Source organism: Pelobates fuscus, chromosome 7, assembly GCF_036172605.1.
Source record: "Pelobates fuscus isolate aPelFus1 chromosome 7, aPelFus1.pri, whole genome shotgun sequence".
Classification (NCBI taxonomy): domain Eukaryota; kingdom Metazoa; phylum Chordata; class Amphibia; order Anura; family Pelobatidae; genus Pelobates; species Pelobates fuscus.
In genome coordinates, this window is record NC_086323.1 from 477,248 (window position 1) to 500,653 (window position 23,406).

The window sequence follows — 23,406 nt, forward strand, 5'->3', positions numbered from 1 at the left end:
AGCTCAGCTGTAAACTGGGTGCCTCGGTCGGACAGGATCTCTTTGGGAAATCCCACTCGAGAGAACACCTGAACTAACGCATTGGCCACCGTGTCTGCCTGGATGTTGGATAGGGCCACAACTTCTGGGTACCTGGTAGTGTAGTCCACCATGGTAAGAATATAGCGCTTACCGGAGGGACTAGGAGTAGCCAGTGGCCCCACTAAGTCTATGGCAACCCTGCTGAATGGCTCCTCTACAATGGGCATATTCACCAGGTGGGCCTTAGGATGGTCGCCTCTCCTCCCAACCTGCTGACACTAATCGCATGTGTTGCAATATGTCCTAACATCCGCGTGTACCCCTGGCCAGAAGAAGGTGTGGGTGATGCGGTGTAAAGTGCGAGTCTCAGTTAGGTGGCCCGCTAAAGGTATATCGTGCCCTATTCTTAGTATCTCCTGTCGGTACTTGTGGGGCACTACTAGCTGTCATCTACGCTGTCCCTTTTTCTCAGTCAAGCGATATAGATTCCCTTTCTCCCATATAAACGTTTCGTTATCTAACCCGCCACCTCCAGTTTCTGCTTTTTCTCTGTTTTTTTGTAAGGTCGAGTCGGATTTAGACTCAGTCTCAAAAGTGGCTGGGGTGTCCCAGGGTATGGGACCAAAGGGGTCAGTGGGTGTTACCCAAACTCATGGAACGAATAGCGGCCATGGGTATACACGAATCCCCGCTCTCCTGATGGTTGTCCCAGCCGTTCGGGAAACTAACGGAGACCGTCGGGAAGGGGCACTTAGCCTGTGGTTAACCGCAAAACCAACATTCTAATTGAGGCTATACGCCAGGCTGTAGGTGGTCCTTGTTCGTGAGTCTTTCAGGTTTTTGAGTTTGGGAAATAGGGCCCGAACGAGAATGCCCAGACCGTCAATTAGGCTGCGGTTAACCGCAGACTGCAGCTCCCTTGGCGATTAATTAGAGACACGTTCTGCTCGTAGGGTGATCGGCTGTTTGGGTATTGGAAAGGTGACAGGGTTAAGTGGTGGCACACGCCAGGGGCCGGGTGGTCCGTTGTTCGTATACACAAATGGGTAAGGGGAAATCAGTTCGGGGATTGGGTTACATAGTTAAAATACCGAAACAAGGTTCTTTGTGGAAACAGAGAAGAGCAATATTGTAACAGTCTGTAGCGCTTTTGTAATAGTGCTCCCTCCTTGTGGAACACTGTGGCAGACACCGTCTGACCCCTTTTCAGACCGGTGGTTATGCTGGGCTGAGGTCCGTTTGTCGGGATAACCCATCAGCGTTGCCATTCTGCTTTCCGGGTCTGTATGTAATCGTGAAGTTAAATGGCTGTAACGATAAGCTCCAACGTAAAAGTCTGCCATTGTTCCCAGAGACCTGGTTTAGCTACACCAACGGGTTATGGTCTGTAACCAGAGTGAACGCTTGTCCATACAAGTAGGGAGTCAGTTTTTTTAGTGCCCACACCAGGGCCAACCACTCCTTTTCCACTGCGGCATAGCTGACCTCGCGTGGTAGGAACTTATGGCTGATGTAGGCAATCGGGCACTCCCCTCCATCTTCGCCTACTTGGCTGAGGACGGCCCCCAGCTCGAACATGGAAGCGTCTGTATGGACGATAAAACGTTTGTTAAGGGCTGGGGCCACCAAGACAGGAGCGTTAACAAGGGCAGTTTTAAGAGCCTGAAAAGCAGTTTCACAGTGGGGAGACCACAGGACCTGTCGGGGAAGGTTTTTCTTAGTTAGGTCGGTCAATGGTTTTGCAATAGTGCTGTAGTCTGGTACGAAGCACCTGTAGTACCCTGCTGTGCCCAGGAAGGCTAGGACCTGGGTCTTAGTGGTGGGGGTGGGCCAATTGGCGACGGCTTCTATATTAGCCGGCTCTGGCCGCTGTTTTCCACACCCCACTCTGTGACCCAGGTACTGCACCTCGGCCATCCCAAAATGGCATTTTTCTGGCTTCAGCATCGGGCCCGCGGCCCGAATCTGATCCAGTACCGTTCCTACATGAGCTAAGTGTTCGTCCAGGCTATGTCGTCCAGGTATGCGCAAGCAAAACCCTGGAAGCCATCCAGGAGTCTATCCACCAAGCGCTGGAATGTAGCGGGGGCATTCTTCATCCCGAACGGCATTACCTTAAAGTGGTATAAGCCGAACACTGTGACGAATGCCGACTTGGGGATAGCTTCTTGGGCCAGGGGAATTTGCCAATAACCTTTACAGAGGTCAATGGTGGTTAGATAGTTTCCCCTGGCTATACGATCAAGTAGCTCGTCTACTCTGGGCATAGGGTAGACGTCAGTCACTGTCTTATCATTGAGCTTCCGATAATCCACGCAAAATCGGGTAGTTCCATCTTCTTGGGTACCAGGACTACTGGGGAAGCCCATGGACTATCGGAAGGCTCAATAACCCCTAGTTGGAGCATCTCGTAGATCTCCTTCATTTCAGTCCTAACTGCCAATGGGATTCTGTAAGGGGCCTGTCTTAGGGGTTTCTGCCCCGGGGTATCCATCTGGTGAGTCGTCAGGGTACTGTACCCGGGTTTTTGGGAAAAGGTAGAGCATTTGGCTTGGAGTAGCAGGTTGAGCTGCTCCCTCTCAGTGGAACTAAGGCGGTCTCCTATCTTGACCTGGCTCACTAGATACGAGTGGGGGGTCTTCTCTAATAAGTTCAGGATCGGTAGGCTGTCAGGGTCTTCGTGTAGGGGGCAACAGACAGCTGCCGTGTTTTCTGGTTGCTCTAAGTACTCTTTGAGCATGTTAACGTGGAAGGTTTTCCTAAGATTGTCATCGTGGCAGCTAGCTATAACGTAGGTGATGTCTCCCCTCTTTTCCACAACCTGGTACGGACCTTGCCAGGAGGCTTGTAGTTTATCTGTCTTAACCGGTTTAAGCACCAGCACCTTTTGCCCTAGGGCAAAGGTCCTCTTCCGTGCTCCCCAATCATACCATACTTTCTGTCTTCTCTGGGCCGACTGGAGGTTAGCCTGAACGGATTTGGCTAGTTGCTCCATTCGGTCCCTGAGTTCTAGCACGTATGGTACAATGGGGACTCCGGCATTCTCGGTCTCTCCCTCCCAGTGTTCCCAGATCAGGTTTAAGGGTCCCCGTACCTTGCGTCCGTAGAGCAGCTCAAAGGGAGAGAATCCAGTTGTTTCCTGGGGCACCTCCCGATATTCAAACAGGAGGTGCGGTAGGAAGCGTTCCCAGTCCCTATACTCCTGTGTAAAAGTTTTGAGCATTTGTTTGAGGGTCCCGTTGAACCTCTCACAGAGCCCATTAGTCTGGGGGTGGTAGGGGGAGCTAAGGAGAGACTTGATCTTGCAGACCTGCCATAACTGCTGTGTTAGCTCAGCTGTAAACTGGGTGCCTCGGTCGGACAGGATCTCTTTGGGAAATCCCACTCGAGAGAACACCTGAACTAACGCATTGGCCACCGTGTCTGCCTGGATGTTGGATAGGGCCACAACTTCTGGGTACCTGGTAGTGTAGTCCACCATGGTAAGAATATAGCGCTTACCGGAGGGACTAGGAGTAGCCAGTGGCCCCACTAAGTCTATGGCAACCCTGCTGAATGGCTCCTCTACAATGGGCATATTCACCAGGTGGGCCTTAGGATGGTCGCCTCTCCTCCCAACCTGCTGACACTAATCGCATGTGTTGCAATATGTCCTAACATCCGCGTGTACCCCTGGCCAGAAGAAGGTGTGGGTGATGCGGTGTAAAGTGCGAGTCTCAGTTAGGTGGCCCGCTAAAGGTATATCGTGCCCTATTCTTAGTATCTCCTGTCGGTACTTGTGGGGCACTACTAGCTGTCATCTACGCTGTCCCTTTTTCTCAGTCAAGCGATATAGATTCCCTTTCTCCCATATAAACGTTTCGTTATCTAACCCGCCACCTCCAGTTTCTGCTTTTTCTCTGTTTTTTTGTAAGGTCGAGTCGGATTTAGACTCAGTCTCAAAAGTGGCTGGGGTGTCCCAGGGTATGGGACCAAAGGGGTCAGTGGGTGTTACCCAAACTCATGGAACGAATAGCGGCCATGGGTATACACGAATCCCCGCTCTCCTGATGGTTGTCCCAGCCGTTCGGGAAACTAACGGAGACCGTCGGGAAGGGGCACTTAGCCTGTGGTTAACCGCAAAACCAACATTCTAATTGAGGCTATACGCCAGGCTGTAGGTGGTCCTTGTTCGTGAGTCTTTCAGGTTTTTGAGTTTGGGAAATAGGGCCCGAACGAGAATGCCCAGACCGTCAATTAGGCTGCGGTTAACCGCAGACTGCAGCTCCCTTGGCGATTAATTAGAGACACGTTCTGCTCGTAGGGTGATCGGCTGTTTGGGTATTGGAAAGGTGACAGGGTTAAGTGGTGGCACACGCCAGGGGCCGGGTGGTCCGTTGTTCGTATACACAAATGGGTAATGGGAAATCGGTTCGGGGATTGGGTTGCACAGTTAAAATATCGAAACAAGGTTATGTGTGGAAACAGAGAAGAGCAATATTGTAACAGTCTGGAGCGCTTTTGTAAGTTCATGGGTGGAACAATTCCCACCTGGGATATACGGGTGTCTTCTTATACTTGGTATGAATCATCAGCAAAACATGTGTCATACAAAGTATAAGAATAGACAAGACTGGTGGCGTGGCTTGACCGACCCCTTTACCAAAAGCCTATAAAAGATAAATATCCACGAATCTCTCTCACCCATCCTACCCCTAAAGTACTATGGACAAGCGTACGCCGAGAAAGCCGCCAAAAAAACTACAGGATACGGTCGCCACTGTGATGAATCTCTTCACGGCCTCCCGCCAACACCGCCAAGACTCACAAGATGGCGGCGGAACCTGCTCGAGGGCCCTGGCCTCTCCAGCGGTCACCCCAGAAGCAGGGCTCACCTACACCAGAGACCGCCCACATACTCAGAACTGGCGGCGGTGAAAAGCTTTTTAGCCCACGAGATAGAATGCAGCTCCAAGGCAGAAATCCACGCACTGGGAGCGCGAACCTCCAAGCTTGAGCAACGGGTGGAGACCACTGTGGTAGCACACAACACGATGATCACCCACATCAATCTGCCTACCACACGACTTGAGTCATCGGAGGCTGCATTAGAAGACCTAGCGAACAGATCACGCCGCAATAATCTACGCATACGCGGCCTACCTGAACAACCCGATGAAGGCCCACTCACGGCCACCATCCTCGACATCTTGCGACCTCTCCTACCAGACACACCGGACGAACAATGGCACATAGACAGAGCACATAGAGCCCTGCGCGCCTGGAGAGAGGATAACACAAGGCCCAGGGACATCATTGTGTGCTTCCTCCATTTTCAAACAAAGGAGGCGGTGCTGAGGAGAGCCCGGGACAACCTGATAAAGCACAATGGCAAGGAACTCTCTTTATTCCAAGATTTGGCCCCCATTACTCTCCAGCGCAGAAGAGAGTGGAGGCCTGTCACAGACCTCCTTAGAGCCAACACAGGGAGGTATGCATGGGGGCACCCCTTTAAGCTAATGGTCTTCAAGCATGGTAAACCCCACGTCCTCTTACCAGGCACAGATCCAGCGCTCTGGGCATCATGCCTCCCACTAACCTTACACTGCCGACTACCACCCGGGAGGCTTTACAGGCCCATGAGACTGGTATGCAGCCGCGGAATAAAGAAAAAGACCAACCGTCGTCACAAACTCGACACCCTCACGGCCGTTGCCACCTGAACATCCGGACTTTGAACTGAACAATACGGCTGCCCATTACCTGCTAAAGACCCTTGCACACCCCAAACACCACCCTGTGGAGGCTCGAGGATGCTCCCCCTCCCCTTCCTCTCCCCCCCCCCTCCCCCCGGGCCCCACTGAGCCCTCTGCAAGAAGAGACCGCAAGGACAAGCAACTTTACAACCCTCCACACTATCCGCCACGCTCGGGCTATTCACATCGTTCACATCAAGACAAGGACATGTCCCCACTCACCCTCTCCTCAAAGCCGCTCCAGCTGTTCCAGACCGACCAGCATAACGTACACCCTGAGAGTACCAGCAGTGACTACCCCACGTAGCGGATCCAAATATGAACACCTGAACACTGATGAGCCACCTCGCGGAAGCGCTCTGCACAGCAGTACCGCCTAATTTATCATCAGAACTGTAATGTACTACATAAAGGACTTGCCAGTAGCAAAGGAATGGGGGTAACACACACAACATACACCAACGGAGCAGACACCACTAGACACATAAGGGAGAGCGGGCACAACAGGGACACCTAGCGTCTGCCTGTGCCACCTCCCCCCCCCCCCCCATCCCCAGGAATAAGCACAAAGCCATCTAGTTACAAAATGGGGGAGACCAAAGGAAAGGAACGTCAGGCCTAAACACTTGCAATCCATGACCATGTGGGGGAGAAGGGGGAGATATACATGACCTTGTGGGCCCTGTGGGGGTGTGGGGGGCAGTACGGCCCTGGGGTGCCATGTCTGGCATAGAGTGTTGTATCTAATGTACGCTCGTTGCGAAACTGTATATGGGCATGGTCCCCGTGTCCGCCTGCCCACTCCAGATGCGGGCCCTAATTAATAAACCAACATGACCCCAGGGATCCCCATATGGGATACCTAGTGAGGGGTTATGGTGGTGTACAGTATATCTATGTACGTAAATAATCTCTGCCCTCACTCTGCACACCCACTCACCTTAGATGCCGGCTCTAGCCACCAGACCTATACGTATACAGAACACCACATCTGAACAGCGAGAACAGTACACATATAGGCATGTCACACAGAAACGCACTGCTGTACATATTTGCAGAAAGAGTGTGGATGAAGCAACAGCCCTTTTGTTTTAGCTTTGCAAAGGGGAGAATCTGACTTGTTATATGTGTGTAAAACCTGTATTATTAGACCGGAGCACATCGAGATTAACGCCACCATAATATGATTGATGATGAGAGCGTTCCGTGATGCAATTAGCCTAATAGCACAACACTTTGTGTAATTGCGGCTCACCAATAAGAAATCCCCTGATGACGTGAGCCTGTGCTACGGGGTAATGGTATATGTTATTTCCTTTTCCCACCTGTTGCGCATTGAACATAAGAATCCTCACAGTCCATCTTAATATGTACTATCGCATGACTACTCTGTTAAACGTGTACTGTGTTGCTTTGCAAGAAGGGTTGCTGCATACCACTGATACAACCAACACACTCACAGGGTGGAGCCACCCCCTTACCCAGACACAGACCCCACACAATGGACCATCATCCTATGCCCTCCAGAACCAGGGGAGGGAAAAAAAACTGAGGGACAAATTAAGAAAAGGAAATAATCCTACTAAAACAGAATGGGGCCAAACCCTTCCCACCCACACTCATCCACACTGAACAAACTACCGTAGAGGGAACCACCTCCATCCAGCCTCCGCTCCCTGTAACCACAAGGTTACCTGCAAGGGTACCCCCTCCCCCTTCCTCTCCCCTCCTCCCTGACCCCAACTCATGGACAACCACATTAGGCAGCAAGAACCCACAGGCCTCAAAATGGGTCATGTGGCCTTAAAAAACCCAACACCACAAGCACACCCAAAAACCGAACAGCCATGGCCATGAAAGTGACCTCACTAAATGTCAAGGGCCTCAACGCTCCACGCAAACGACGCATACTTTTTAGAGAACTAAAAAGACTGAACGCAGATATTGCATTTATTCAAGAGGCACACATACCCAGATCTGCCCAGGTCTCCCTCCGAGACAACACGTACCGCCTAGCAGCGGAAGCAAGAACCTAACGAAAGCGGAACGGAGTAGCAATCCTCGTACACAAGAGATACCCGATACACTTCACTCAAGTGACATCTAACCCAGAGGGCAGATACATCCTAGTAACAAGCCTAGTAATATCCACTCACAACCCATACACCTGATCAATATATATGCCCCCAATACCCCGACGCCACAATTCTGGAACCACAAATCCGATATGGTCCAATCGCTGCCCACTGGAGTGGTACTATTAGGAGGAGACTTCAACGCCACCCCGTCCCCAGCCGCGGACAGGAGCGCACGCCTGGGGATGACCAGGTCCCATGGCATGGGCGCACAGGACAAACTACTCCACCACTTCATCCGTACAACAGGACTCATAGATGCGTGGAGAGCACAACAGCCAAGTCATAAAGACTACACCTACTTTTCCCCCCCACAACACTTTTTCACACATAGACCTATTCTTAACTAACCAGACAGGCTTCACAAAAACACAAAACACAGAAATAGGCTCCATCGCATGGTCCGACCACGCAGATGTTGCAATTTACCTGTACCATCTCCATAGCCCCACCCCGTGGACATGGAGACATCCCTCCTCAAAGACCCGCAGGTCATGGATGACATCCAAAAACAGCCACATATTTCTCAGAGAATCTGACACCAGATGTCCCTATGACAACGGTGTGGGCAGCACACAAAACAGTGATCCGCGGCTCCTTATCAAAATAGCGACACACAAAAAGAAACTCGAAATCCCAAAACTCACACAACTGCTTGACACTCTACGCATGGCGAAACAACATCTTAAAACGGACCCAAATCCACAAGCACTCAGACACCTACAAGAAACACGCATCGCCATTAGACACCTACTCATAGACTAAACTGCCCGCGCTATAACTTGGACCAAAAGGACATATTACGACAAGTCCAATAAAATGGACACCCTACTCGCCCGCACATTGCGACCCAGACCAACACACCCCCATATTACAGCAATAAGAGCCCCAGACGGCTCACTCAAAACCACACCGACCGAGATAGCTCACACCTTCACAGCCTTTTACAAAGCATTGTACAATCATTCCCCACAAGACAACGCAGTCAACGCAAACATCTACCAGGCCACATCCGATTTCCTAACCCGCCTTAACCTGCCCACACTTCATACAACAGCCATAATAGAACTAGCAGCGTCCAATAACCAAAGACAAAATAAATTCAGCTATCTCCTCCCTTAAAAGCAACAAAGCCCCAGGCCCGGATTGTTTCATGGGAGGCTACTACAAAACCTTCCGGGAGGAACTACTCCCACACATGGAAACCCTTTTTCAGAGACATGACACAGGCAAACATTATACTACTCCCTAAACCGGACAAGGATCACACCCAACCAGAAACATACCGACCCATCTCACTCATAAACCATGACAGCAAAATCTTTGCCAAGATACTGGCGACGAGACTCAACCCATACCTGACACACTTAATCCACCCAGACCAAGTCGGATTTATCCCCGGCAGACAGCTATTCGAAAATACGCGACAAAGCATTGACATAATCTGGACACTGGCCACAGCCAAAAACCCCTCCCTAGCCCTCTCACTTGATGCAGAAAAAGCGTTCGACCACGTGAACTGGCCTTATATGTTCACATTATTAGAACATCTAAAAATACCCCCACCGTACATCACGGCAATACGCTCACTATACATCAATGTATCAGCACAAATAAAAATGACTGGGGCAACTTGCCCACAATTCAACATAACCAACTGCACCCTACAAGGATGCCCCCTCTCTCCATTACTTTTTGTGCTAACGCTTGAACCGCTCCTCCAGGCGATCAGGGAGCACCCACTGATCACAGGAGCCAAGATAGAGGACCAGGAGTTCCTGGTATCTGGCTACGCAGACGACGTTCTCCTTACCCTAACCAATCCCATCCTATCCATGCAAGTGCTACTCCCTCTCCTACAGACATCCAGGATACAAGGTTGTGGCGAATTAGCCACTATTTACTGTATTGTCCTAAAGATGTGTGTATCCCTTTAAGAACCAAGTATGTGTATGCTGCATAGGTTCCATGTGAACATGAAAAACCGCCAGCATTCATACAATAGTTTCACGAACAGTGAATTTCAACACTGTTAGTGACACAACCAAACTACCGAAGGGAGACCACACACAGGAGGTTGTGTGGCTCCCATTAAGGATTGCAATATTGTTGCAATCGGTAATTAGAGGGATTCAGGGTGGCCGCCGTTCGGCTACCGACCACGCGGCGGTCGGCCATCTCAACGGTATTTTGTCGTTGAGCGCCTGGAACTAAAATCGGCTACTCGGCGGCACGAATACCGCTGGACTTCCAAGCCGTTCGGGAGCCCCGGTCCTTCGGTAAAGTGGTTCCCTAAAGTCAATCGGTAGTTTAAATGTAACTTAAATGTAATACTCGTTTCGTGCAGCGTTCGGTTATTTATGCTGGGATCTGAGCGGTACTTTCACGAAATGTGCGCTCAGACCCCAGCTATCTACCGAACGTCCATTCGTTCAAATAAAGGGAATATTATAAAAGTTATGGGTTTTAATGTAAAATGCTGGTTCTGCTGCACGGAGGGATAATCCACTTAACTGTATATTCTAGTGGGAGTATCCCTCTCGTCCAGCAGTGCCTGATGGGAGAAATGTTCAGAATTCTAAGTCCCCCATGTAGTCCCCTACTGTATTACCCCTGCTATGTCAGTATGGAAACCCCTTGCATAAATACTGGAACTGTGAATAAAGACCTCAGTTGACTCCTAGTCTATGTGTCGTCTAGTTCTTGGGAAGGAAGGATTCTTATAACGCTATTAGGACTACTGTATGCTGTATTCATTTGCCTGGATTATTTATGTTGTTCCTGTTACCCAGCGGAGATACTGTGGATTATACTACCTCTCCGCTACAAAGGTTAACATGGAGAATTCCTGCGCTCTCCCACTCCAACTCCCACAGACAGACATCGCCCAAATGGCCACAGATCCCCACATACGCATCTCAACTACATCTCTCACATATTTCGGGGTCAAACTACCAGCAAAACCCTCGGCGCACCACAGATTGAACTACACACCCATGATAGCCAAACTCATATCGGACATGGAGACCTGGGCGGACAAACCCATATCCTGGATTGGGAGAATACATTCAATTAAAATGAATGTTCTACCCTGTATCCTATTCCTGTTTCAAGCCCTGCCCATTCCTATAACAAAACATGACCTGGTTCCTCTACAACGAGCAATCGACCAATTTATATGGAAAAACAAGAGACATAGAGTCTCCCGCAATATACTCTACCAACCCAAAATGAGAGGGGGCCTGGCTCTACCCCACTTCCATTTTTACAATATTGCGGCCCAAATGGCGCAGATAGCCCTATGGCACACCCCCCCCCAGAAACTAGATCTCAGATCTCCCACAATTCTACATCTGGACCCCGAGACAGCACAGAGCACTCCCGAGAACAGCATGCCCATCCATCACCAACTCCATCCGGGTGTGGGACAGGTTTGCCCTTAAGTATGAACTAACAGCCACATCCTCACATCGCAATAGGGCCTTCATACCAGGCATGAGACCTAGGGACTTCAGGGGCCTCGAGAGAGCTGGCCTCCAACGAGTCCACCAATTATATACAGGCGACACAATCATCTCCTTCCCAGAACTACAAGCCAGAACGACCCTGACCCCCACAGACTTCTTTCGCTATCTCTAACCTAGAAATTACACTGCCCAAACGACGGTGAAAATAGTCGCCAATACCAAACAGACCTTTTTAGAAAAAAATATGTCAAGCGGAACAATACCAAAGGGGCATGATCACCCAACTCTGCTCCTACCTCTGCTCTACCACACGGGAATGGGGCGCCCTCCACTATACAGACAAGTGGCGAAACTGACTTACGGGAAACCCTAGAAGGTGTTGACTGGCAGGACATTTAGGAGACTAACTCCAAAACTTCCATCCGTGTCACGATGCAGGAACAATCGTACAAAACAATGTTCTGGTGGTATGCCACCCCAGTTCAACTATGCCATATGAAAAAGACACCTACCGACCTCTGCTGGCGAAACTGCGGAGAGAAAGGGACATACACCCACATGTGGTGGCACTGCCCCAAGGTAAAACATTTCTGGATGGAAATCCAAACGCTACTATCCCAAATTCTAGCCAGACCGGTAGAACTAAATCCATGGACATTCCTGCTGGCCAGACCTCTAGACAATTGGCCCAGACCAGACCAACGACTGCTCAACAAAATAGCCCTAGCAGCCAGAAGGGCCCTGGCCCAGACCTGGCTACGACCTAACACCCCTCCAATGACCACAGTGCTCAACAAAATCAAAGAATGCCACCTCACAAACTCACAGCCCAAATACGGGGCTCCACCAAAACATTTTCTAAGACATGGAGACCCTGGGAAAGCTACATTGACCAACAATGATACATAGACAGACAGGGGACACGTTCAACAAACGAAAGACCAAGACACACCAGTTGACACCCCCCCTTAATTCAAAGTAATAGCCCATACCTATAAAGCATTGAACAATTCTAGCACCTCTTATATCTTTTCTCTGATCCATAAGTATGCTCCTTCTCGGTCTTTCCGCTCTGCACATGATCTTCTCCTGTCTGCTGCTCGCACACGTACAGCCAACTCAAGCATTCAGGACTTCTCGCAGGTGGCTCCCTTCCTATGGAATAGCCTACCTACCGCCATCAGACTCTCCCCTAGTCTTCAATCATTTAAAAAGTGTCTTAATACCCATATTTTTAGGAAAGTTTATGGCCTCCCAGAGTAACCTCTACCTCATATATCTGTCCCTTGCTCTCTCCTAAAGGGCAGCACTGTATTCTCTCCTCCAGCTCTGCTTCACTCCACCTTGTTTGATTGCTACTGTCCTTTTGTGTTTTATACCCCAGCTCCTATAGACTTAAAGCTCGTTTGAGCAGGGCCCTCTGCAACCTTTTGTTCCTGTAAGTTTTTGTAATTGTCTCACCTTGTCCACCTTGTTAAAGTGCTATGGAATATAATGGCAATATATAAATACCAGTAAAATTAATAATAAGAAGAAGACATCTGTATATCCTAGATGGGGATAGTTCTGCCCATGCACTGTATCCTAGAGGTGGTTTCACGCTCTGTTATATGTGAGTTCCTTTCCACTTTTATTCCAGTCCAGATAGTCAAATATACTCCACCATAGGACTCTTTCTGTTTTGTTTGTTTTTCAGATTCACTTATCTAAATTGCAACAACCACCCCACTGCTACCCTATATCTCTAGTACAGCCAAGAAGAGAGATCCTTGCCAGGCCTGTTGTTGCTATATAGAAAAGTCACAGAGCTTAATTTTCTTTTGTGATATCCTATGACATGCTCAGCCTGCTCTCCACAGCCATATAACATGTTCAGCCTGCCCTCCACAGCCATATAAAATTCTCAGCCTGCCCTGCACAGCCATATAACATGCTCAGCCTGCCCTCTACAGCCATATAACAACATGCTCAGCCTACCCTCCACAGCCATATAAAACACTCAGCCTACCCTCCACAGCCATATAATATGCACAGCCTGCCCTTCACAGCTATACAACATTCTCAGCCCGCCCTCCACAGCCATATAACATGCTCAGTCCGCCTTCCACAGCCATATAACATTCTCAGCCTGCTCTCCACAACCATATAACATGCTCAGCCTGCCCTCCACAGCCATATAACATGATCAGCCCCCCTCCACAGCCATATAACATGCTCAGCCCCCCTCCACAGCCATATAACATGCTCAGCCCACCCTCCACAGCCATATAGCATGCTCAGCCTACCCTCCACAGCCATATAATATGCACAGCCTGCCCTTCACAGCTATACAACATTCTCAGCCTGCTCTCCACAACCATATATCATGCGCAGCCCACCCTCCACAGCCATATAACATGCTCAGCCCTCCCTCCACAGCCATATAACATGCTCAGCCCCCCTCCACAGCCATATAACATGACCAGCCCGCTTTCCACAACCATATAACACTCTCAGCCCCCCTCCACAACCATATAACACTCTCAGCCCCCCTCCACAGCCATATAAATGATCACCCCCCTCCACAGCCATATAACATGCCCAGCCCTCCCTCCACAGCCATATAACATGCTCAGCCCCCCTCCACAGCCATATAACATGCTCAGCCCCCCTCCACAGCCATATAACATGCTCAGCCCCCCTCCACAGCCATATAACATGCTCAGCCCTCCCTCCACAGCCATATAACATGCTCAGCCCTCCCTCCACAGCCATATAACATGCTCAGCCTACCCTCCACAGCCATATAACATGCGCAGCCCACCCTCCACAGCCATATAACATGCGCATCCCACCCTCCACAGCCATATAACATGCTCAGCCTGCCCTCTACAGCCATATAGCATGCTCAGCCTACCCTCCACAGCCATATAACATGCACAGCCCACCCTCCACAGCCATATAACATGCACAGCCTACCCTCCACAGCCAAATAATATGCACAGCCTGCCCTTCACAGCTATACAACATTTTCAGCCCGCCCTCCACAGCCATATAACATGCTCAGTCCGCCTTCCACAACCATATAACATTGTCAACCAGCTCTCCACAACCATATAACATGCTCAGCCCACCCTCCACAGCCATATAACATGATCAGCCCCCCTCCACAGCCATATAACATGCTCAGCCCTCCCTCCACAGCCATATAACATGCTCAGCCCCCCTCCACAGCCATATAACATGCTCAGCCCACCTTCCACAGCCATATTACATGCTCAGCCTACCCTCCACAGCCATATAATATGCACAGCCTGCCCTTCACAGCTATACAATATTCTCAGCCTGCTCTCCACAACCATATAACTTGCTCAGCCCGCCCTCCACAGCCATATAACATGATCAGCCCCCCTCCACAGCCATATAACATGATCAGCCCCCCTCCACAGCCATATAACATGCTCAGCCCTCCCTCCACAGCCATATAACATGCTCCCCTCCACAGCCATATAACAGGATCAGCCCCCCTCCACAGCCATATAACATGCTCAGCCCGCCCTCCACAGCCATATAACATGATCAGCCCCCCTCCACAGCCATATAACATGCTCAGCCCCCCTCCACAGCCATATAACATGCTCAGCCCGCCTTCCACAACCATATAACACTCTCAGCCCCCCTCCACAACCATATAACACTCTCAGCCCCCCTCCACAGCCATATAACATGCCCAGCCCTCCCTCCACAGCCATATAAAGCACTTAGCCTACCCTCCACAGCCATATAACACTCTCAGCCCCCCTCCACAGCCATATAAATGATCAGCCCCCCTCCACAGCCATATAACATGCCCAGCCCTCCCTCCACAGCCATATAACATGCTCAGCCCCTCTCCACAGCCATATAACATGCTCAGCCCTCCCTCCACAGCCATATAACATGCGCAGCCCACCCTCCACAGCCATATAACATGCTCAGCCTGCCCTCCACAGCCATATAACATGCTCAGTCCGCCTTCCACAGCCATATAACATGCTCAGCCTACCCTCTACAGACATATAAAATGCTCAGCCCACCTTCCACAACCTTATAACACTCTCAGCCTACCCTCCACAGCCATATAACATGCTCAGCCCACCCTCCACAGCCATATTACATGCTCAGCCTACCCTCCACAGCCATATAATATGCACAGCCTGCCCTTCACAGCTATACAACATTCTCAGCCTGCTCTCCACAACCATATAACATGCTCAGCCCGCCCTCCACAACCATATAACATGCTCAGTCCGCCTTCCACAACCATATAACATTCTCAGCCTGCTCTCCACAACCATATAACATGCTCAGCCCGCCCTCCACAGCCATATAACATGATCAGCCCCCCTCCACAGCCATATAACATGCTCAGCCCTCCCTCCACAGCCATATAACATGCTCAGCCCACCCTCCACAGCCATATAACATGCTCAGCCCACCCTCCACAGCCATATAACATGCTCAGCCTACCCTCCACAGCCATATAACATGCGCAGCCCACCCTCTACAGCCATATAACATGCTCAGCCCTCCCTCCACAGCCATATAACATGCACAGCCTGCCCTTCACAGCTATACAACATTCTCAGCCTGCTCTCCACAACCATATAACATGCTCAGCCCGCCCTCCACAACCATATAACATGCTCAGCCTGCCCTCCACAGCCATATAACATGATCAGCCCCCCTCCACAGCCATATAACATGCTCAGCCCGCCCTCCACAGCCATATAACATGATCAGCCCCCCTCCACAGCCATATAACATGCTCAGCCCCCCTCCACAGCCATATAACATGCTCAGCCCGCCTTCCACAACCATATAACACTCTCAGCCCCCCTCCACAACCATATAACACTCTCAGCCCCCCTCCACAGCCAAATAACATGATCAGCCCCCCTCCACGGCCATATAACATGCCCAGCCCTCCCTCCACAGCCATATAAAGCACTTAGTCTACCCTCCACAGCCATATAACACTCTCAGCCTACCCTCCACAGCCATATAATATGCACAGCCTGCCCTTCACAGCTATACAACATTCTCACCCTGCCCTCCACAGCCATATAACATGATCACCCCCCCTCCACAGCCATATAACATGATCAGCCCCCCTCTACAGCCATATAACATGCTCAGCCCGCCTTCCACAACCATATAACACTCTCAGCCCCCCTCCACAACCATATAACACTCTCAGCCCCCCTCCACAGCCAAATAACATGATCAGCCCCCCTCCACAGCCATATAACATGCCCAGCCCTCCCTCCACAGCCATATAAAGCACTTAGCCTACCCTCCACAGCCATATAACACTCTCAGCCCCCCTCTACAGCCATACAACATTCTCAGCCCGCCCTCCACAGCCATATAACATGCTCAGCCTGCCCTCCACAGCCATATAACATGCTCAGTCCGCCTTCCACAGCCATATAACATGCTCAGCCTACCCTCTACAGACATATAAAATGCTCAGCCCACCTTCCACAACCTTATAACACTCTCAGCCTACCCTCCACAGCCATATAACATGCTCAGCCCACCCTCCACAGCCATATTACATGCTCAGCCTACCCTCCACAGCCATATAATATGCACAGCCTGCCCTTCACAGCTATACAACATTCTCAGCCTGCTCTCCACAACCATATAACATGCTCAGCCCGCCCTCCACAACCATATAACATGCTCAGTCCGCCTTCCACAACCATATAACATTCTCAGCCTGCTCTCCACAACCATATAACATGCTCAGCCCGCCCTCCACAGCCATATAACATGATCAGCCCCCCTCCACAGCCATATAACATGCTCAGCCCTCCCTCCACAGCCATATAACATGCTCAGCCCACCCTCCACAGCCATATAACATGCTCAGCCCACCCTCCACAGCCATATAACATGCTCAGCCTACCCTCCACAGCCATATAACATGCGCAGCCCACCCTCCACAGCCATATAACATGCTCAGCCCTCCCTCCACAGCCATATAACATGCACAGCCTGCCCTTCACAGCTATACAACATTCTCAGCCTGCTCTCCACAACCATATAACATGCTCAGCCCGCCCTCCACAACCATATAACATGCTCAGCCTGCCCTCCACAGCCATATAACATGATCAGCCCCCCTCCACAGCCATATAACATGCTCAGCCCGCCCTCCACAGCCATATAACATGATCAGCCCCCCTCCACAGCCATATAACATGATCAGCCCCCCTCCACAGCCATATAACATGCTCAGCCCGCCTTCCACAACCATATAACACTCTCAGCCCCCCTCCACAACCATATAACACTCTCAGCCCCCCTCCACAGCCAAATAACATAATCAGCCCCCCTCCACAGCCATATAACATGCCCAGCCCTCCCTCCACAGCCATATAAAGCACTTAGTCTACCCTCCACAGCCATATAACACTCTCAGCCTACCCTCCACAGCCATATAATATGCACAGCCTGCCCTTCACAGCTATACAACATTCTCACCCTGCCCTCCACAGCCATATAACATGATCACCCCCCCTCCACAGCCATATAACACGATCAGCCCCCCTCTACAGCCATATAACATGCTCAGCCCGCCTTCCACAACCATATAACACTCTCAGCCCCCCTCCACAACCATATAACACTCTCAGCCCCCCTCCACAGCCAAATAACATGATCAGCCCCCCTCCACAGCCATATAACATGCCCAGCCCTCCCTCCACAGCCATATAAAGCACTTAGCCTACCCTCCACAGCCATATAACACTCTCAGCCCCCCTCTACAGCCATACAACATTCTCAGCCCGCCCTCCACAGCCATATAACATGATCACCCCCCCTCTACAGCCATATAACATGTTCAGCCCGCCCTCCACAGCCATATAAGTCATGACAATTATAATTTTTCAATAACCTTAAAGTACATTTCTATTTGGAAATCATTATTATTGCTATTGCAATTTTTTGGTGTACGTGTAAAGGCTGAATTTTGCATTTTTTTCATCAAAGTTCTTTAGAGATGTGGAGAGTAACAGACTCTTTTTTTCTAACTTTCTTTTTATTTCTCTATTTCTAGGGTGAAGAAGGCCCAGAAGGACCTCGTGGTGCGGTTGGACCCATGGTATGATAGCAAAGTACTTTAATGTTCCACCTCTCTCCTTTACACAGAGATCCCATATTATCCACATTTTGTTGTGTTATGCTATTTACATAAACTGCAAATAGAATACAGGGCGCACATCGATGGAAAATCCCAACCTTTTCCTTGGTGGCCAACCAATGTTCGGACGTGAACAAGTAGTGCGAGGCCATCACAGAGACAGGAGGACCAATGGAGATTTGTAGATCGGATAACCCTTTGGATTATTGAGAGATTGTTTGGAAATCTTTCATTGGATTAGATGCTATTTGTATTTTGAGTGCTATTCACAGCAATCCCCTTACTAAACCAGATACCAAATGAAGTCGTCGCTGATTAGATCATTGTCTCTGGATTTCATGGTAAAATATGCATTCATCTGGCAGGTGAATTTATTGTTCTCTTACATTCACAGAGAATTTTGCTACCTTGTTTAAAAAAAACCAAAACATTATCATTTTTTACTAATGTTGAAAATAAACAAGTACATAAATTGTGATCACAAGATTCCATTCAGTTTGAAATTACATTTAATGATTGGTTAATTCTTGAAATGGTTTTTTTTACAATTAAGACAGCACATGGAAAATGGCCTTTAACAGGACTGCAGTAAAATATTTCAGCTTTATAGTGCAATGGAAAGAACTAGAAAGGCAGATACTATCTCAGGCAGCAAACACGTCACACATATGTTTGTGTGTTTAAACCGAATATTGTACAACATCTGTCTTTAGAAGAGGGACCCTGCATTCAATGCAAGGAAACTGTAAAGGGTTGGGCATGTTTATACAGGACAATTCAAGCATTTAACTTCCAAAGAGTAAATATTGAGAAAGTTCCTGAATTTTGGGTTCTGTTACTAATAAAGTCGAGTTGCAGAATGCATGTTTGTTAAACTATGTCTTGTAAATGTTTTTTTTTTTTCTGTGTTAGGGAAGACCAGGACGTAAAGGATATGCTGGGGAGCCAGGCCCCGAAGGGTTAAAGGTGATTAACTGTGTATAATCTGTGGATGAGCAGTGAACGTGGGGCTTGCTATAATGTTGTCAGAACGCCATTCTCAAACTGTAGCAGAACCTGACCGCTTTATTTTCAATCAACATTTAATAAACTTTTTAAATGACTTTATAGCGTGTTCATGTAAGTTATAAACTGTGTTGTTTACTAGAGACTCATGTCGTTATTCCAACACTTGGTATAGCAATGTTCTCAAGTTAATAAAAATAAACACACAGAGGCAAACAGGCACTCAGACCTTCTGACACCCAAACATACACACATTGTGTCACGCATAGATATGGTGTGAGACACCCACAAATGCATACACACATTCTGTGCACAGATGCACAATCTGACACATCTAAAAATATTCTGACACACACAAGCACATTTGATGCATTGAAGTGCTTATTTTGTGTTTATTTGAAAACAATGCTCTGCTGACGAGCGCACACAAACTCGGTTCTGAGAAATGTACTCACTTTGCGGCACACTGTTTTTTAATAAACTCCTACATATTCTCACACACACTTGCATCATCTAGAAAACACATTCTACATGCGTACATTCAGCCAAGTACACCATCTATATTGTGTGCATTGTATATGTAATATTTTAAATATTTTATAAAAGAACACAAAACCAGGTTGCTTGCTCAAAATAATGTTATTTTGCTAATTGCATCTTAGACTGCTGTTAAAACAAATTCCTAAAACTCCTATGTCAGCCTGATAACCATGACACTAATATGTCAAAGTGTTGCACACTAACCTTTCACGGTTTGCGATTTTAATTGAATTTCCCTTTTTTTCCCTTAAACAGGGAGAAATTGGAGTTGTGGGAATCCTTGGAAAAGTTGGTGAAGCAGTGAGTTTGCAAAACAAATTAAGTCCATATAACAATTTATACCTCCCTTTTGCTCTAGCCCTGGGTTTACCCAGCAAACAAACACATTCTCATTCTCTGTTACTGGTGGTCCCTCCTTCTATCTACCATGAACACAGACTGTGAACTGTGCGCTAAAAGATTGTGGTAACAATAAGAGTTAATGTAGATTCAGGACAGTTTCCTGATTTCAGCTAATAAATATGTGTTTTATATCCGTTAATTGTTAGCTTGTTAGTCGTAATTCTCTCCCTTCCACCCTTTTCGAATGTCTTTCGAAGTAAACACATGTTCTGTCTAGGTGTCAAATAAATCTTTATCCAGGTGAGCACACTACATCCAGCGCATGTGAACTTGGCTGCAGCCACAGCTGTTAGGTGGAGCAGCTGCTGTTTGATTTATTGTTTGCGTTTCGTAATGTGCATTCCAAAACACCCCGAAAGCAGCTTCATGGAGTTTCCATCACAGGTTAATGACTGGAACATTCGATATAAAACACGCAAATGGTTACTTTAACGTGTATCAAAGGAGACTAATTACAAACTATCAAAAATATGTTTTTGTCGATTGTACTCAGAATGTAAGTAAGTATTTTTTTTGGTTTGAAAGAACTGAAATAATCTCTTCCTCATTAAATTAAGCAGTCTCTTCAAACTATCAGGGCTGTTTACTGAAGTAAAATGTCAAATTTAGGTCCAAAGTAACAAACTGAAAGCATAGTTGACATAGAGAATTCATCCAGTTTGGCTTTTTGAACCATCTTTAAGGAACACAATAGTGACCGAAATACATGGTGTATTCCCTTCACTATATTTATTTATTTATTTATAAAATATTTTACCAGGAAAGATACATTGAGATTTCTCTTGTTTTCAAGTATGTCCTGGGTCCACAAATCATTGCATTGATACATTAGGGTACAATAAAATAGAAAAATAATATTAACAGGTAGGAAATATATAATCAACACATTGATGCACTGTTTACCTGTGTGTGTGCATGAGAGTGTGTCTTACAGAGAGTATCCTTGTGTGTGTGAATGTATGTCTCTGTGATCATGTTTGCGTTTTGATCTGGGACCGTATGTGTATGGGGTAGCTGCTTGAAGTATATGGGGGGGGGTCTGCCTGTAGCCTTTGTGCATTGTGTTTATGACAAAACTATGTTTCTTGACTGTGTGTGTATGATGACTGTCTTTAGCTGGTGACTGTAACAAGGTGAGTAAAGGGGTACCAGTGGCAGGGAGAGTGTGACAGGGCAAAGGGGGGGGGGGGGGGGGCAGTGAGAGAGAGAGGGTGTATGACATGGTTTGATGAGGAAGTGTGACAGGGCGAGTGGAGGTAAGTGTGTCAGGGCAATTGTGGCATGGTAGGAGGGACAAGTGTGACAGGATTAAGGGGGTTAATGTGACAGGGTGAGTGTGGCAGAGTGAGGGCAGGTGAGTTTGGAGGGGGTGAGATTAACAGGGGTTATGGTGGGAAGGGGTGATGGTGAGGGGGTGATAGTGAAAGAGGGTGATGGTGAAAGGGAGGGGGTGATATTGGGAGGGGAGGATATATAGAGAGGGGGTGATGGTGAGAGGGAGGGGGTGATATTGGGAGGGGAGGATATATAGAGAGGGGGTGATGGTGAGGGGTGAAGGTGAGAGGGATGATGGTGAGATGGAGGGGGTTAGAGGGGTAGGAAGGAGGGGGTGATGGTGAGAGGGAGGGGGTGATGGTCAGTGTGAGAGGGGGGTGATGGTGAGGGGGAGGGGGGGTTATGGGAGAGGGAGGGGGGTGATGTGAGAGGGATGGGATGATGTGAGAGGGAGGGGGGTGATGGTGAGAGGGACGGGGGTAATGGTGAGAGGGCCAGGGGTGATGGTGAGAGGGAGAGGGGGGGGTGATGGTAAGAGGGAGGGGAGGTGATGGTGAGAGGGGTAATGTGGGAGGGGGTGATGGTGAGAGGGGGGGTGATTTTGAAAGTGGGGTAATGGTGAGATGGGGGTGATATTGAGAGTGGGGTGATGGTGAGAGGGGGTGATGTTGGCAGTGAGGGGGTGATGTGAGAGGGAGGGGGGTGATATTGAGAGGGGTGATGGTGAGGGGGTGTGAAGGTGAGAGGGAGGGGGGATTATGTGAGAGGGAGGGGGTGATATTGGGAGGGGTGATGGTGAGAGCGAGGGGGGTGATATTAAGAGGGGGTGATGGTGAGAGGGAGGGGGGTGATGGGGAGAGAGGGGGGTACTAAATACCTTTATTCCCGGGTGGTGCAGTGGCCATTACATCCAGTCTGCAGTTCCGCAGAGCTGCAGACCATGTATCTCGCGAGACCCGTCAGAGCGTTGCCGTGGTAACCCACGGCAATGCTTTGATTGGCCAGTTCTCTGCGAGACACATGGTCTGCAGCTCTGCGGAGCTGCAGACCGGTGTCTCTGATGGCTGGCTGTACAGACAGGAGGGTCCTCGCACCCGGTGGCATACTGAGCAAACCGCCGGGCCCCCTCCTGGTGTCACTGACCAAGGATCCAACACAGTCTGCCCTTAGGCGGTTTAGGTGCTTTAGACGGCCTTGAGGCGTTAACCGCAGCTTTACAGAAATAAATCTTTATCAAGGTGAGTACACTATTTCCAACATATATGAACTTTGATGGCATTCAAAGTTACTTCTGGTTACATTTCTCCATCGGTAAACAACCTCTACTCACTAATAGCAACAGGCATGTTAAAGAGCACTAGTTGGCCAGTAAAACCTAGCAGCAAAATTGGTAACCAGCCATAACTTGGTCAAATCAGTTTAATCTCTATTCTTACTAGAAGACATGGACCATTCCTGGCCGTGTCCTCCTGAGCACCCATCACCTTCACCAATCCTGGCCACGGAGCCTCTGCAGTAGGGTCGATTCCATGGTATGGCACTGATTGTTGTGAAGTGTGCAGTGAGGATAACAGCGGTAGAACGCTTGCTAATTGAGGTCCAGTTGCACACCCGCTGATTGCAGAGGGTCAGACTGGGCCGGGACGGCTAAATCA

At 48.9% G+C, this 23,406-nt stretch overlaps 1 protein-coding gene across 4 annotated transcripts in view; it reads left to right on the forward strand.

Annotated features, from left to right (window-relative positions):
- Positions 1 to 23,406, forward strand: part of COL24A1 (collagen type XXIV alpha 1 chain) — an 808,926-nt gene that overhangs the window by 414,881 nt on the left and 370,639 nt on the right. For all 4 annotated transcript variants that reach the window (XM_063427613.1, XM_063427615.1, XM_063427616.1 and 1 more), the window contains 3 exons: positions 18,446 to 18,490; positions 19,442 to 19,495; positions 20,330 to 20,374. In XM_063427613.1, the coding sequence (XP_063283683.1) occupies positions 18,446 to 18,490; positions 19,442 to 19,495; positions 20,330 to 20,374 (144 nt within the window). The remainder of the gene's footprint in view (positions 1 to 18,445; positions 18,491 to 19,441; positions 19,496 to 20,329; positions 20,375 to 23,406) is intronic.